This window comes from Motacilla alba, chromosome 7 (assembly GCF_015832195.1).
Source record: "Motacilla alba alba isolate MOTALB_02 chromosome 7, Motacilla_alba_V1.0_pri, whole genome shotgun sequence".
Taxonomy (NCBI): domain Eukaryota; kingdom Metazoa; phylum Chordata; class Aves; order Passeriformes; family Motacillidae; genus Motacilla; species Motacilla alba.
This window is the reverse complement of record NC_052022.1, coordinates 26,073,600-26,089,512: the sequence shown is the minus strand read 5'-3', so window position 1 is coordinate 26,089,512 and position 15,913 is coordinate 26,073,600. Positions and strand designations below refer to the sequence as shown.

General features: G+C 47.8%; 1 protein-coding gene across 3 annotated transcripts in view; it reads left to right on the top strand.

Moving 5' to 3' along the window:
- The first annotated feature begins 13,782 nt into the window (after positions 1 to 13,782).
- Positions 13,783 to 15,913, top strand: part of KLF7 (Kruppel like factor 7) — a 65,785-nt gene continuing 63,654 nt past the window's right edge. For 2 of the 3 annotated variants that reach the window (XR_005257556.1, XM_038142398.1), the window contains exon 1: positions 13,916 to 14,395. Coding sequence is in view for 2 of the 3 variants with exons in the window: in XM_038142398.1 (XP_037998326.1) it covers positions 14,294 to 14,395 (102 nt within the window). In the remaining variant the exon portion in view is untranslated. Of the gene's footprint in view, positions 13,865 to 13,915; positions 14,396 to 15,913 lie in introns of those variants that run through there. The other variant, XM_038142399.1, reaches the window with a different exon arrangement.

Genomic DNA, 15,913 nt, shown 5'->3' with positions numbered 1-15,913 from the left:
CATCTACAACTTCCTTTCACCAAGGACCTCTGGGTTTTTCCTTGCCTGCTTCCTCTGCTTTATTTATTGACATATTCAATAATTTAGAGAAATCTTATTTTAAATGCACGGGGCAGAACTCACCCCCAGGTTTAAAAAACAAATCCTGTCACATTTGGCAAACAGCTGCACACAGAAGGCAGACATCAAACATAAATATATCCAAATATGTAAATTCAAAGAATCAATAGATATGGCATATTCTTTATTTTAATTTTTCATCCAGAAATAAAAGCTTATTGCTGTATTGATTTCCTTGCGGTAAGGATCATCCTACAAGACGTGATAAGCTTTCCTCCTGGATTGAAGGTCAGCCTGCTGCCATGAGGACTATTCTTACACGACCAAAAATGCTTGATCAAGAGCTGATTTGCAAGGCTGGGCTCTAACCTAGTGTGACCCAGTCTTCCTCCTCCTCCCCAGTGCAGGGGGCACCTCAGTGCCAGACAGGGGAAGCTCTTAGACATGGGGCCCTCAGTGTGAGCCCCATGGCACTCAGTGATCCCCCAGCAAACACCTGGGGCCTGAGCTGGTCACACAGGGGCTGAGCCTGCAGACTGGCACCACCATTCATGTGTCCCCCAGTCTATACTGATGCCACACACTAAATTTATTCTGCTCCAGTATGCTGCTTGGAAGGCTCCCTCTCCTCTTTTACAGCCTGTAGTACACTTTTTTTTCACCTCCCTGGTGCCCACCGTGTTACACAACCTCACAGCTGATCAGCGCTCTCCAGTCAACACCTGCCATCAAACTGCCCAGGTTTGTTTGTACGTAATTGAGAAATAAACATAAATGCGGCAGGATGATGAAGATATACACAGGTGGTGTCACCAGAAACAGGAAAAAAGAGCGAGCATTCAGTGCATTTGAGAGAGCAGCCCATGCTGCTTCGCACTGACTCACCCAGCATCCAGACCATGCCAAAGGCAAAGAGGCTGCCTTGCAAAACCACTGGGCTGTGCCTCTGGGATTTCTCTATGCATTATCATTTTCATCTTGCTGCTGTTGGCTATAAAATAAATGTGTACATCAATACAGCAGTGGAAAGCGAGCGTCTGTTTTGAAGAGATGTTGGCATTGTTTTATAAATGTCAGCAGCTGAACAGCAGTGGGCTCTGTCACCTGCTACTGCTTCTATCACTTCCCTTCTATTAAAAATACATATTGACAATAAAAGCTCTGGCTAAAAAAAAAGGGCCCTCCCTCTCCAGAAGAAAGACCTTACTCTGCTCTTCTTGGAAAATCTTTAAACATGTGCCCTGTGAAATGACCTTACACATCTTCTCCCCTCCTGTAATGCCATTGAAGTATCTCTTCTAAACCAGGCAGTAAAATGTGGGGCTCCTGTCAGTGGTTTAATAGCAGCGCTTCTCACAGCCGCAGCAGCAGCAAATGCCTGAGCTTTCTCCAATACTGTATTTTGTCCAGCCCGCCCTGCTCCTGGCCAGGCTGTGCCGTACCTGTCGGTGCACGCAGCCCCTGACCCTCCCCACAGGTGCTCTGTGCCACCGGGCACACACGGGGCTTGTGCCACAGGCAGCAGGGATGGACACGGCCTGGAGATGAATTATCACATGTGACCAAGGCACTGTGGATGGCATTGTTATTGTTTTACAATGATACTGGTTTAAATTTTTTTTTTCCTTTTTGATAGGTAGGTTAAGTTTTAATTGAAAATTATTTTCAAAAGCATTTATTTCCTTTCTAGTTAATACAGGAGAGGGAATTTAGAAAAGCACCCCATGAAAGCCACCGGGTTTCATTTCAGCAGTCCCTGCCTAAAATCTCACTATTTGAGTTTCTGTCCCTTCTTTACTATTTTCCTTCACCGGGAGTCTTGAGGAAAGAAGGCCAGCAATGTTCATAGCACACTGCCCACTGGGAAATCCAGACTGTCACACATCTCTCAGGTTCACAGTGGACACGCTGTAAAACACAATGGTCATGCCTGCAGTTTGCATCCCCTTACATCTCTGCATAGGGAACTGGAAAGCAGCAAGTCCCAATACCTTCACAGAAATCCCAAAGACAGTACTTTGTTCAGGAACTCGAGCACATGAACACTGCCATATAAATGTCAATCACCATGAATCCTACACACTGGCCATTTGTAAACTATCCGACTGCAAGTCAAATTGTTTTATGGTTAGAGGAGCGTTTAATATACTATCAACAGTTTAAAGTTAGCATTTCATACTCAGAGTGATTAATGGCACCATATTGTATTTCAATTACTACGAGATACTTGCCCGTAATAAACGATGACAATAATATTCACATTAAGTCAATAAAAAGCATCTCCAAAGTGTGATGTATACGTGCCGTTACCACAGCCCAGTGTGAAAGCATCATACAAGTCGCAACACTGATAACAGAAACCCCAGCACCCAAAGCCAGATGTCTGTGCCAGGCAGAGGCACTGCCCTCTCCCTCAGCAATCTGCACCACCCCCTCCATTGCTTCTGGGCACAACCTCATAAGCTCCAGCCTGGGAGCTGCTCAGATGGTTACTGCAAGCATGGACATCCTACAGTCACTTCCTAAGCACTGCTGCTGCTACACAACAGGTCACACCAAAGCCTTTCATCCTCTCTTTCTTCTTCCACGTGAAGCCTCATTAACTGAAGAGGGAAATGATTTTTTTTCTCTTTTTAACCTGCTTGCTTGCTTTTTAATTGCCAGCTCTGATTTGAGTGCCCAAGAGCACACTGACTGAAAACAGGCGATTTCCACAACCTCACACGAAGAATATAGCTCCCCATCATGAAGTGGAAAACTTAAAAAAAACCCCAAACTAAAACTAAAAAACCCCCACATTAACAAAAAACAAAAATAAAAAACCAACCAAACACTTCTCCCAAAAAAACCACCACCAACAAAAACCCCAAACCTCCCCAAAACCAAAGAAAATATTTAGTTTCAATAAACATTGAACTGTTTTGCCTTGGCATTTAAACTTAATTTTGTTTCATTTGACTAAAATAAAAAGACACTTGGCTTAGATGTCAAAACATGACAGCACATATAAAAGAATAGATATGATATTAAATAATAGCTAGAAAAAGATAACGATAAATTACTAACTGTTTTGTACAGTGTGTTTATAGTTAGCAAAAAATGTAGTAAAATGAGAAGGTGGGAGTAAAAATTTTTTTTCATCATGGAAATCAAAACAAGATATTTCACCAGTATCAAAACAAGAGAGAAACCCAAATAATTCACTTTGACTTTCCTGTGGAAAATTATGTCCAGACTGGCACATTCTCACAAAATGCTTCAATTAGAAAAAGCCCTGCCTGTTCTTCAGATGAAAATTTCCTTCTGCTGGGGACCTTTGCAGCCACTGCTGGTGAAGGGCTCGGGAGAACAGGTATCTGTCATCACACCTGGCACCTTTGTCCCTCCAATTAAGGGTTTGCATCCCCTGCCTGAGACCCACACAGTCTTTCCGCTCAGTGGAGACTTACCTCAACAGTCCCCCTGTTTCTAAGGTAAAATATCAGCAAGTTTGTCTCCCGCTCTGTAAAAAGCAAGGCTCACCCTTTGGTGTAACCCTAAGAAGCAGTGAGCAATGCACCAATAACAGTAGCATTTTGTAAAACTCTACAAGGAATTTAAAAAAAATAATAAAAAAAGACAAAGGCAAGTGACAAAGAGAAAAAAATTTTTTCTTTGTAGGTCAGCTTTAATGCACCTGGTATGAGGATTGCAGGAGTGAGAAAATCTCAGAGGGAGTCATTATCTGTAGATCACTGCCCGGGCAGACCCTAATGGCCTCTCCCAAGCTGTTAGAGGCAATTATTTCAATAAGCATTTGTCCTGCAATGAATGGCAAGACACATGGCAATGCCTGTCCAGCCTCCCTGCTGGTCTAGAGGGGAGGACACGGCCGCCGGCCGCGGGTCCCGAGGGCAGAGGAGCCCCTGGCCTCCTCAGGATGCCCTGGCCAGCGAGGACTGGGCCGGTGCCTGTTGCACAGGGGGGATCTCGCCTTGTGGGGCTTCCCCTGCAGCTGGACCCGGGGTGGCCGGTGTCCTTGTGAGACTGGGCAGCCGTAGCAGCCAGCCATGGGCACGTCCCTTCCGCAGGCCTGCTCTCCACCAACATGCTCTGCAAAGCACGGCTGAGCTGCCCCACACCCTGCACAGCCACAGCCCCACTCCACCGACTGTGCTGTTTTATTAATCCCTGACCTGAGGCTTTTACTGAGAAGGCCTGGCTAGAGCTCCCAGCACCGCCTCCTCGCGCTGCAGCAGCCAAGGTCTGCCCAGTCCTGCAAAGACACACGGGGTGACCATGTGGGCTAGGCTGGGGACCACAATTGCACTGAAACCCTCCCCCAGTGCCAGCTTCTCTGGGGGCTCGGGGAATCTTCACCCACTTTCCTACAGCCAGCAAGAGCTGAGTCTGGGGACAAGCACCGTGTCAGCCCTAAGGATCTACTCATCACAGCAACAGCAACGTCATTTTATTAACTGTTTACTCTGCTCTGAAGAAGAAAATAGCAGCTGCTTCAACAAGCCTCTATTAAGGGATTTCTTTCCAAAGACCTTCTTTATTTGTACTCCTAGACTTTTCTACCAGCTTGTCTAAAGCAGGAACAAAACATGCATGACAAATACACGGGCCATAAGCCCTGACACACACTCTGTCCAAGTCCAGTTTAAAGTGGAAATTACCGGTGGAAAACAAAGAAACCTCCATAGTTTATCAGTCCTAATCCCATTAATGCTAATAATACAGGTTACTAATAATAGTATGTAGCTCTCTTTGACACAAATCCAACTTGTACAGGTTACTGTACGGCTGAGAGAGATGGAAGCAGACAGAGCAGTAAAACACAAGTTGAGTCTCTAGGTCAAACCAGGCCGTGTCCTGATCACACCACCCCTTGCTTTTCAAGTTTCACATTATTAATTTCTTGAAACACATGTTCCTACTTAAGCCAATGGGAATTTTGCCATTGACTTCAAACAGACCCAGAGCAAGCTCCTGCAGCAGTTGCCCTTCTTAAGGAGAAGGGCTGTGCATCCCCAGTTTTGGCAAGGCATGAGCAATCCTGCTGGCTTATAAAATCCCACTTAACACCACAAGTGCTGGGTGAAAGTTTTTTCAGTAATACTCTGCTAACCTTCATCATGGCAACTTAATGAAAACCACTCCTGAATTTGGGCAGAATTCAGCAAACAGGTTAATAAAAATAATTTTAAAATGTATATAAGCATGTTGTAGTGACTCTGCCCAGAAAGGGATTTGCCAAGGCTTCTAAGGCCACTCTCTGCAGCAGAATTACATGCTTGAAAAACGCAAGAGGGCAGAGGTTCAGCCCCCACAGTTGGTCTCCCTGGGTGGCCCCTGGTGAACTGGAGGGTAGAGGAGCCAAAGAGTGGAAAGTTTGCAGCCAGTGCTTTTCCTTCTTACCCGAACAGGAGAGGGGTCATTTGCCACCAGAGTGGTGCTGACAGCAAGGGCATGGCAGCTTTGTATGTCACCCATCCAGGCCATGAAAGCCCTTGAGACACCCCTATCAAAAATTCAGTGATGTCTTTGTGTGTTAGCACAGAGAAAAAATGATGTCAGAGACTGAGGCAGCCACTGAGCTGGCTCACCTGCTTCCAAGAATCTGTAAGAGTTTCTGGAGAGACATGTCTCCCTCACCCGTTGCTCCTCCAAAGCTCTGTATCTCTGTCTCTCAACTCCTGGTTTTGGAAATCAGCAGGGATCCATCTGGCATGAAAGGCACCTGTCTTCTGCTTGGCAAAGCTCTGGAGGGAATGATGAGACCCAGCATCTCTATGCTTGGCCACCCACAAACCAGCTCTCAAGGCAGAGTGTTACAGAACAAGACTCAGATTTTCTTGGATACCACTTTATCACCTGTATAAACTCTTAATTTCTTTCCTCAGAACAAGTTCTCAGCTCAGCTTCTGCAGGCAACTTCCACTTTATAAAATAATTTCCCCCACTCCTTATAAAATCATCTCATAACATTCCCTGTGGCTTTACCAGTAAGAACAGTTACACACTGCCAGCCAGAATTGCTATGGGTACAAAGGGCAGGGATGACAAACTGCTGGACCCCTGCTGAGCACTGTCCCTGAAGAAAGGACAGGCCAACAGAGCTTCCTCAACTACCAAATCATGTCGGGCAGCCAGAAATGTTCTCCAGCCAGAGAGAGCTCAGAGGGAATCAGGTATGACAGTCACTGTGCATTAACCTGCAATTTGAGCGGATATGGGCTTCTTTCTGGGTTCTGACGATTGGTCACTCTGGACTCAGCTTCGTCTCGCTCATGTTTAACCTGCAAACTCTTGTGTTCTCCAACCAATGCCCCAGGAATACTGGAGTGCTCTTGGAGTTACTGCCTTTTTTCCAGCAGACAGGTATCTGTCTCATACAGCAATGCAGTATTCCACAGGCTGAATCAGTGTGAGATGATCTGTTAAGTGCTGCTCATGCTAAAGACAGAGCCATGTAGACCCTCAAGGGAAATCAAAGCCGAGAAACAAAGATTGTAATGGGAGAGAAGCCCAAAGACTGACTCTCCCTCTTGAACAATATCTGTTTTCCTTTCAGCAGTTCACAGTTGCCCAGCAGACAAGGACTGAGCCCCCAGGAGAGTTCATTTGTGAGGAAATTTTTTTTACAGGTTATGTGTTGCAAGACCCTGTTCAAAGGTCCCTCTTCAAGCAGGATGGGAGTGCAGAGAGGGAGAAGCCCTGAAGATGCAGCTGCTGTTGGGATGGGAAGAGGCTGCCCAAGGGAAAAGATGTTTCCGTCTTTTTTCACAATAGGAGTCTCCAGTGAGATGCTCTTTAGAGGGGGAAATGCTGTGGTAGCCAGGTGATGGTCCTGTGGCAGCAACTCATAAAGCAGAGCAGAGTTTGACTGCAGTGTCTTTGTGTGAATCCTGGCCACTGCTGTGCCAAGCTAGGTACTTTACTCTTCATGCACCTGTGTTGGGGAGCATGACAAGCTGGCCAGCAGGCGAGCAGCATGGGCTTGCTTCCCTGCCCGCCACCATTTCCTTATTAACGCACATATCCGCACTTGACTGTGAGAGCCACACCTTCAGCAGCTTCTCGTAGGAACAGGACTCAAGGGAAACCCCAAGAGGATGTGAAAACAGAACTGTGAGTCTTGCAGCTTCCAGCCAAAGACAGGCTTTGCTCTTAATGCATTGCATCTCCTTCCTCTGCAAAAAGTCTAGGGAGAAACCCCCAGTGATGCTGCTCTAAGCTTGTTTCCAGAGAACCTTCTTCTTCCCACAGGCCCCACATGTTGTGGGTGTTTTCTTCAGTGCCACAGGAGAGCTGTACACAGCAGGCCTCCTCTTGCTGTGTCTGCTACCTCTGCTGTGATTGCAGCTCTTTTTAACAGGGCTCTTGCTGGCTAAAGCCGAGTCAAACCAACATTGGTCCAGAGTAATATGTGTAATAACACAAGCCAGTCCCCAGTTACCATCTACCGAACCATGCCAACGTTTTCATGTATTATGGTAAGATTTCCTATAAACTACCAAAGTGTGACGCCCCCCATTCACTAGAAGGGCACCACTCAGAGATGCAGCACACAAGTGTGTCTGCTGACAGCTGCACAGCATCTCCCAAGGCTGCTCGGACCCCCAGCCCAGGCCACTCTCCAGCAGCACCGCTGCATGGCAACAGCAGCTCAGAAGGTCTGCAGAGTAGACATCCCACGTGGAAGCTGTAGGAGTCCAGCCTGAACTTGAGACTCAGAGGGCTTCTTTGCAGCTCATTATTATTTATTATTTGTACTGTAGAAGCACCTGAGATCTTACTAATATGATCAGAGACTGTTTATGTCAAGTGCTGAACACCAACAGAATAGCAATGATAACTGCCCTTGCCAAGAGGTTCAGAAACATACAGATCACTTTGGGCAGAAGGGAGGACTTGGAAGACAGCAGAGAAAATTGTTAGGTACAGTTGGGTTCTGAGCTCTTGGTGGGACACAAAGGAAATTGCATTTCCCACTGGTTCCACTGGGGTTGCACCTCTGCCTCTGGAAGCTTTTCTCCACCATCATACATACACAACCACAGTGCTCTTCTTCAGCATGGCTTTCTGTCCTGGATTTGAAAACTGGGAAACAGAGACTGATCCTAATTCAAACAGCCACAGCCATAAGGTAAAAATTATTACAAGAAATACAAAAACCCTAGAGCATGTGAACAAACCACAGCAGATGAAGACTCCTTCCCCACAGTGGAAACTCAATCCTGTTACATGCTGAGCATACTCATTGTCTTTTCAGGATAGGGAGTCAAAAAATCCATGACAGATCTGGATCAGACCTATTCAGCTATGATTTCTAAATTTCCCTTTAAGCATCAGGCAATTTTTTTTTTTTTGGGGGGGGGTGTATTTGTTTGTTTGTTTTGTTTTTTCTCAGCCCAGAGAACTCAGCTGGATAATGTTTCTGCTTCAGGATGGCATGTTGTGTTTTCCCATCAAGCATCTTCTGTGTCTGGTGAGTGATCAACTTGCAAAGTCCACTAAGACTTTTGGGTACCCCAAGCTATGATTTTGGGTTAGACCCATCCCATCTCTAATCCTGGAGAGTGCTCGTTAGCCACCCTGCAATTAAGCCCATAGCAATGTCCACAGCGCACTGATTTGAAAGAGAAGGTGCATGTTTTCCAGAAGGAGCAGAGGCACAGGAACCTGCTGTGTCATACTCTCGTGTCCCCTTTTGTTGCTGAACATCTGGGGAACAGCTTGTGACTCACTGGAAACCAGGAGGCACCTCCACCCACTCATGCCCAGCACAGAGATGCCACCACCCTGCTTCAGTGTGTCCCATCCAGGCAGAGTCAAGTGGCACTGACGGCTGCAAGCTACAGCCATGCTGCTCCTCAGCATGGAGACAGGAAGGGCAACAACCTCTGCTCCCTGTGTCTTGGGCTGCACCTGCCAGAAGAAACAATGAAATACTGAACAGCCCTCCACGTCACTGAGATGTTGCTGTGCAGGCATGGGGCCAACAGCACTGACCTTTCTCCAGGAATATGAGGTCTGAAGGAGATGAGAAGTTTGGAAGGAATGTGATATCCAGCTGGAGGAGGAACCGGGGATTTCTGGGGCCTACACAGACCAGTTTCACTGTAGGAATGGAAGTTGTCTCCCTTTTTGCTGCTTCATGCTTGTTTGGATTTTCTTTCTCATCAGATGTTGACATGGATACAGAGGCACAGACACACTGGAGTATCAGGAAGGGGTAATGCTGAACAGCAGGGTCACTTTGAGCTCTTCCACTGTGCCTCTGACAGCCACCTGGACATAAACCACCACCACAAACCCTCCGCTTCCCCGGTAGCAGCTTTCTGCATCTACTTCTGGAGAGGCTGAACTGCAAATCCAAGCATGCTCTGGTGCATTTGTCAGTACTTTTCCCCCTCTTTGATCTTTGCAAGGCTTTACAACCAGTGGCAACCTCAACCCTACCAACTTGCAGGCACAACCTCTTCCTCTCCAGGAGGGACACAGCCTGAAGAATCAATACCTCTGAACGACGCTGTCACAGGCTCTCAGCACAGCAAAGCTGTATATCATCTGAGATGAAGGAAAGGAAGAGATGCAGCTGGCAGCCTAAAGGCAAATGTGATGGTAGAAGAAACTGGTAGCCCTGACACCTGGGCCAATCTGTCCCTGAAGGAGGAAGTGCTTTAGCACTTCTGTTAACCATGCAGAAGGCCATAGGGTTTACAACTGCATCATGAGCTGTGTAGAGAGTAATTCAGTGTAGCTGTTGAAACATCATTGGTACCAAAGGAGGTGTATTCAGTGAAATGTTTACAGAATAAATTGATATATTCCCTGATTGCTTTATGGTGTCTTGTCTCTGCCCAAGCCAAAGCAAAGAAACACAAAATCAGCATCTGAAAGTCACCTGCAAATCAGCTTTCTCTGGTGGGTTCCCACTAAGCATCCCTCGCCATTGCTTCTGGGGCAGTGGGGACACAAATATCACAAGGGAAAGCAATCAGAGCAACCAAAATTGTGCTTCTGTGCACACCAGTGCCTTGCAGGGACACAGCAAAGTGCTGGGAGTGATTTTGCACTCCTTACTTGGAGAGGATAGAAAATGTTGCCAGAGGACCTATGGCAGACTGTGATAAATTCAAGCTTCTCAGAGAAAACAGTTAAGATACCTTTCCTCTTTCTCTTGAAGAGCAGAAGGAGCAGGGAAATATTTTCTTTCTTTCTTTTCTCTATGACTAACTGCTCTCATTGCCCCTTAATGTAAAAAATATAACCACTTCCCCTTTCCAGGTGCCAAAGAGCACCGGTGCTATAGCACAAACAGCCATACCACTTCCCTGCATCTTCCTGACATCTCAGCAAGTCACAGGAATGATGAAGTCTTCTCCTTGTGCAAGTTATTTTCTTTACCTGTTATGGGACAGATCTGTGCTCTGGCTGAAATGCCCGTCCTCACTCCCTGCAGGTCCAGCCTGCTACCTTTGCCTGAATTTTTGTGTAGTCCTCTATGCCCTTGAGCCCAGCTGTGTAGCAGTGGGGAGATATGGCTCCTCCTCCACATCTGATTGCGTTGCTCTCCGTGATGGGTGGCGTGGTGGGCCAGAGCAGGGAAAGTGGCGATCTGCCAGGAGAAAGGTCAGTACAGCCTGGGAAACCAGAGCTTGGCAGAAATCGCCCTCTGTTACCTCTGGGTTAGCACAGGTAGATGCCACCTCCGGTGCTGTGCTAACGGTTTTATACCCAGCGTACCACCTCATTCTTTTTTTGTCTAGGCATTTCTGCTTCTGCCAAGTGACAACCCCATTCTGCTTTCTCGACTGACCTCCAAAGCAGAGTATCTGAGACAATAAAAATGCAATGTCTGCCTGGAAACCACCCAGGCAAGCGGCCAGATCTGTAGCCCAGCTCTTCACCTCAAGGCTCACAGCCAAAATCCTGCCCTCAGACACAATTCCTCCTGAAGCCAGCCAGAGAAGCAGAGCATCATCTGCTCATCAGATCTGGCCACCAGTTACAGTGCAGCCTGGGCACAGTCTGGGCACTTTGCTGGTGTAAAGCAGCTGAGCTCCACAACCTCCTCCATGAGGGTGGAAAGCTGGCAGTTCCTACAGGGCATGCTTTCAGCAGAAAGTTCAGGACAAGACAGACAACTAGAAATATTTTAATTGATTGAAACGAGAGCTTCTCAGTGGCAAGCAGAGGTGACTATCAAGCAGAGAGGATTCCCGGGCTGCCTGTACATCAAGCTTTGCAGTAAACCAAAGCATGAGCAACCCATAGCTTCCAAAGGCCAAGCTAGAGGGGAGCTTGGATATCAGACCACTAACATTTCTACATATTAAATTTGTAGTTATGCTAAACAAGGTCAGAAATAAAGCACCAAAATGTTTTTCAGCTATGGGAATCACCAAATTCAAAGACAAAAAAGCTTAAGACATTTAGATATATAAGTAGCTGAGAGCACAAACCTTCACTGCTTTTGTCCTTTATTTCTCTGCATAGGTCAGAAAAGCCTCTGCATATGCATTCGGCCTTGTTCCGACAAGCTGTTAAGGATAAATGCTTACAGACAGCTTTTTCTGAAACAGGTATTTCTTGTGTAACCCTCTCAGTACAGGAGGGCGTTATGACACCCAAGTGCTGCTTCCTTCCACAGCTGACCACCTTTGTCAAGTTCTCTCCTCTACAGTCTCTAAAAGTTTTCCCTTCCCAAGGTGCCCAGGGAAGGTGTTGCTTTGCCAGATTGAGGCGTGCTTGGAATGGGTAACGATGGTCTGCAAGACCTCTCCAGCAGTGCTCACTGCACTAACCTTCCCTCTCATCTTCCCACTAACACATACATTTACACATTTATGGGTATATTTATGAGAAAGAGTAGTTTATTATTCATGTCCAGCCTCACACACAGCTCCTCTGCTGAGCTAAAGATTCCAGGAATGGTCCTGTTTGAGACAACCTATGGCTCCCCAGGTGAAGGCTGGGGATGGCATCATTTTCACAAGCAGCTCGCAGGAGACATTCAACTTCAAGGGAGCTGCCCCTGGACCATCCAGACCCGCAGCCTTAGGTCAGCACCTGAGCAACAGCTCCTGCAAGTCATCCTGCTGTTTCTTCAATGCAACCACAGAGTGTTTTTGTAGTGGCGAGACCATTTACTTGAGAAAATTGCCTATGTCCAGTTCTTTCCTGATTACTGCAGTTCTTCACCAAGGAAGGAAGCTTCATTTCCCCTTTTCCCCCTACATTTTGTCTCCCCACACTAGAGAGGTGCTTACTCTGCCTCATTCTTCACAGCACCTACAGGAACTTGGCATTGGTGCAGCCATTATCTGGGCTTTCTGTAGAGGTTTATTCTTACAAGCCTTCTTCAAATACAGTTTTCAAAATTGTTGACACGGACCCAGTTTTAGAAAATGCAATTTGTCTTCATTGCCAAGAAACAAAAACATACTATGAACTAGTCAGCACTGATGAATTCTGCGGCCTCATACTTTCACATCAGTCTGACTGGGACACCTGGGAAGAGCTGTGTCTGTGCTAGTGGCATTGCACCAATGAATACCAGCCGAGGCCTGGCCCTGGCACGCTCATCCAGGTGCAAAGGGAAAAGCGAGAAGAGGTATCTTAATCATGGCAAGGCAAGTGTGATGCAACTGCTGCACAAAGAGAGAGTTTAGCAATCCCTGGCAGCACTTGCTCGCCCTGGTACCCAGTCCAACTTACAGTGCTGACAACCCACCATCAAAGGGCACCAGAGGGACTTTCATCCTGCAGCCTGGTGGCCAGATACAACCCTGGCAATGCAACCCATGGGACCATAGGGCCCTGTGAATTTGAGAGCAACAAAGAGAACGTTTCTTCTATTACTGGAAGCCCCTCCCCACCCCCATCATCTTCAAATGAGCACTCAGTTCTGCAATCCTTCCAAAAGCAGAAATGCAACTGTGCCCGGTGCCAGAGTGATTTTGGGGAAGCTCTGCGCCACACTAACCATTTAAGGTCAAACAACTCATTAGCCAACCCAAACTAGCACTCAGAGAGGGCCCAGCTCACATCTGAGCCTGATTAAATGCCATGACAGATGCCTTAGTAAGCACACGTGCATTTCTGGGGACGGCCTGGCTGGATCAGCACTCAGAGGGCCAGGCTCCTGTGGACTGCCCACACAGGCACCGTGCACATGCTCCTGGTGCTGGCGGCTCCTGCTCGGGGTGTATCCCCACTCCTACTCCTTCCAACACCCTCATAAGCCGCACATCTTTCCCCGGCCACATCTGCGAGTGCTCCGGCCATCCTCAGCCCCACGAACTCGAGCACTGGAGGCTGGGGAGATGCAGAGGGGTGCACATGGTGCGGGAAAGACGGCGATGGGGGTGGAGTGGGGAAGAAAGAGACCGGCAGGCACCGCCTGCGGGACAGCCCCAGGCCGGGCCGCGGCTCGCCCGGCGACCGCAGCCTGAGCGCCAGCGCCCCACGCCACCCCTCAGCGCGCCGCGCACTGCCGCGCACTGCCACCACCACGCGCCTCGCCGCCCTCTTATATAGCGCCCTAAAAATAGCTCGCCGCGCGCCGCCTCGCGAGCCTCGGGGAAGGGGCGGGAGCAGCGCTCCCGGCCAATCGCCGCCGGTCCCGGCGCTCTGGCCCCGCCCCCCGCGCCCCTCGCGGCTCTGCCATTGGGCCACAGCGTCTTCAGGCGCGCGGCGGGCCCGCCCCTCCCGCCCCGGCGTTTACCCTACATGGTCACGCGCTGCCCGAGCGGGGCCGCGCGGCTGCGCGCGCGGGGGGGCCGGGCCCGGCAGGGCTCGCTGAGGGAGGGTGAGAGGGAAGCGGGGAGGGAAGCGGCGTGAGGGGGGGCGGGATGTGGGATGTGGTGTCCCGAAAATAAAGAGGGGAGGGGGCGGCGGGGAAGGCGGTCGCGAACGCGCATGGCCGCGGCGCGGGGCTGCGCGGAGCGCGGCGGGGACGTGCCCCGGTGCGGCGGCCGCGGGGTGCTCCGTGCGCGCCGGCGCCGCTCGTCCTCCTCGGCCCGGCCCCCGAACCTCGCCGTCCCTCTGCGCTGATCCTCTTTCTCTCTCTCTCTCTTTTTTTAAAGTGTGACTGAAACAAAACAAAGCCAAAGGGACGCTGGATCTATCATTGGTTGATTTTCCTCCTCCTTTTTTTTTTTATGACCAAAAACAACCCCCCACCCGAGCAAACAAACACACACAAAAGCAGAAAGAAAGGGTCTTGCTCAACAGCAGCATGGATGTCTTGGCTAGTTATAGTATATTCCAGGAACTCCAGCTTGTCCACGACACCGGCTACTTCTCAGCTTTGCCATCCTTGGAGGAAAACTGGCAGCAGGTGAATCATTTAAATTACTCCTGTAAATCTCTTAAGCGCAGACAGTCGATGCATTGAGGCTGCATTTCTGACTTTATTTTATTTTTGTTCTTTAATTCAGGGTTGGGTTTTTTTGGTGGTTATTTTTTTTTCTTTTTTTTTTTTTTTTTTTTCTTTTGCCGCGTGGGTAGACCTTTAAATCTCTGTATTTTTTACCGTGACAAACTGAGCAGTCCATTCAAATCTGTCTGCCTTCAGTCCTTTCTGAGCACACCCGACAGTACCTGAGATCCGGTGGCATTCTTTAGGGTTTTTGGTTTTTATGATGACTACTATTTATTTTATTTTTGACCTTAGATTTTTTTTTTTAAATTTTGCTTTGTTTTGTTCTTTTAAACAAGCCTACTCACTTCTAGCCAGTGCTGACAACTGGCAGCTGGTGAAAATGGAATAGATCATTCTTATTTTCAGGTAATTAGTATATGTCAATAAAAATCGTAGCTTAAGTCAGAGGTGGAGGGTGGGCAGGTGTGTGGAAGCACTAGTAAAAGCTTTAAGGCTAAGTTCAGTAACTAGGAATGTGACTTATTTTTCTTTTTTTTTTTTTTTTCCCTTTTTTTTTTTCCCTTGGAAGATGAGTAGAAACGCACACTTCTTGCTATCTTGAAACAATGACGCCTTAGGCTGGTTCCAGTAAACCAGTGTGTTTTGAGGCACTGTAGGGTTAATGTGCAGACAGAATAAAGAGAAAGATGGAAATCAATTATTATGAATGCATTAAAATGATGACTGGCAGCATGAATACAAGTAAGACCAAGGGGAAGAGTAGGTTACAGAGAAGAGCTGTATAAAACACACGATGAACCCAGTTGTTAACTGTAAATAGTTATCAGCTGGGATATTGAGGGTAAAGGAAAGACAGCATTTCTATTTACGACCAAATGTTGCGAGGTAGTCCTGTTTCTTGATGTGATTTTCTGGCAGAGGAGATAGACCAGGTGAAATTCTGGAAACCGGTGTCTCTTTAAAAGAAAAAAAAAAAATCTGCTGGTGGGTAGAAATAGTGGAGTGTGGCTGGGATGACATGTGGTGCTATTGCAGCGCACAGACCCGTGGCACTATCAGTGTGAGAATAATGAGCCACAGCATTTCACCTTGCCAGCCTTCACCTGAGTCTTGGCTAGTGTGAGGGTAGCCTGTCCGTTTTGGGATGTTCGTTTAATTTTTCCTTAGAAGTGTGTATGGGTGGAAATGTGGATGGCAGAGCTTCTGGGGAGTACTCGGGCTGTAGCATTGTCAGCCAGCTGGACCGGGGCTGGGTCTTCAGAGCTTTACCCGTAGTAAAATCATTTTGGCTTCAGCTTTGTATGTGTGTGCACACAAAGCAGAGGTTCATTGTCAGCTACAGGGTGAATACATTCGGGGTTTATTTTGCAAAATGACCGAACCAACTTTGCTTTATCCTCCAGGGGGGAGGGGATGCTTTTTGTTGTTAATATTCAGCGCACACATCCATGATGGTCACATCTGCTTTCCTTT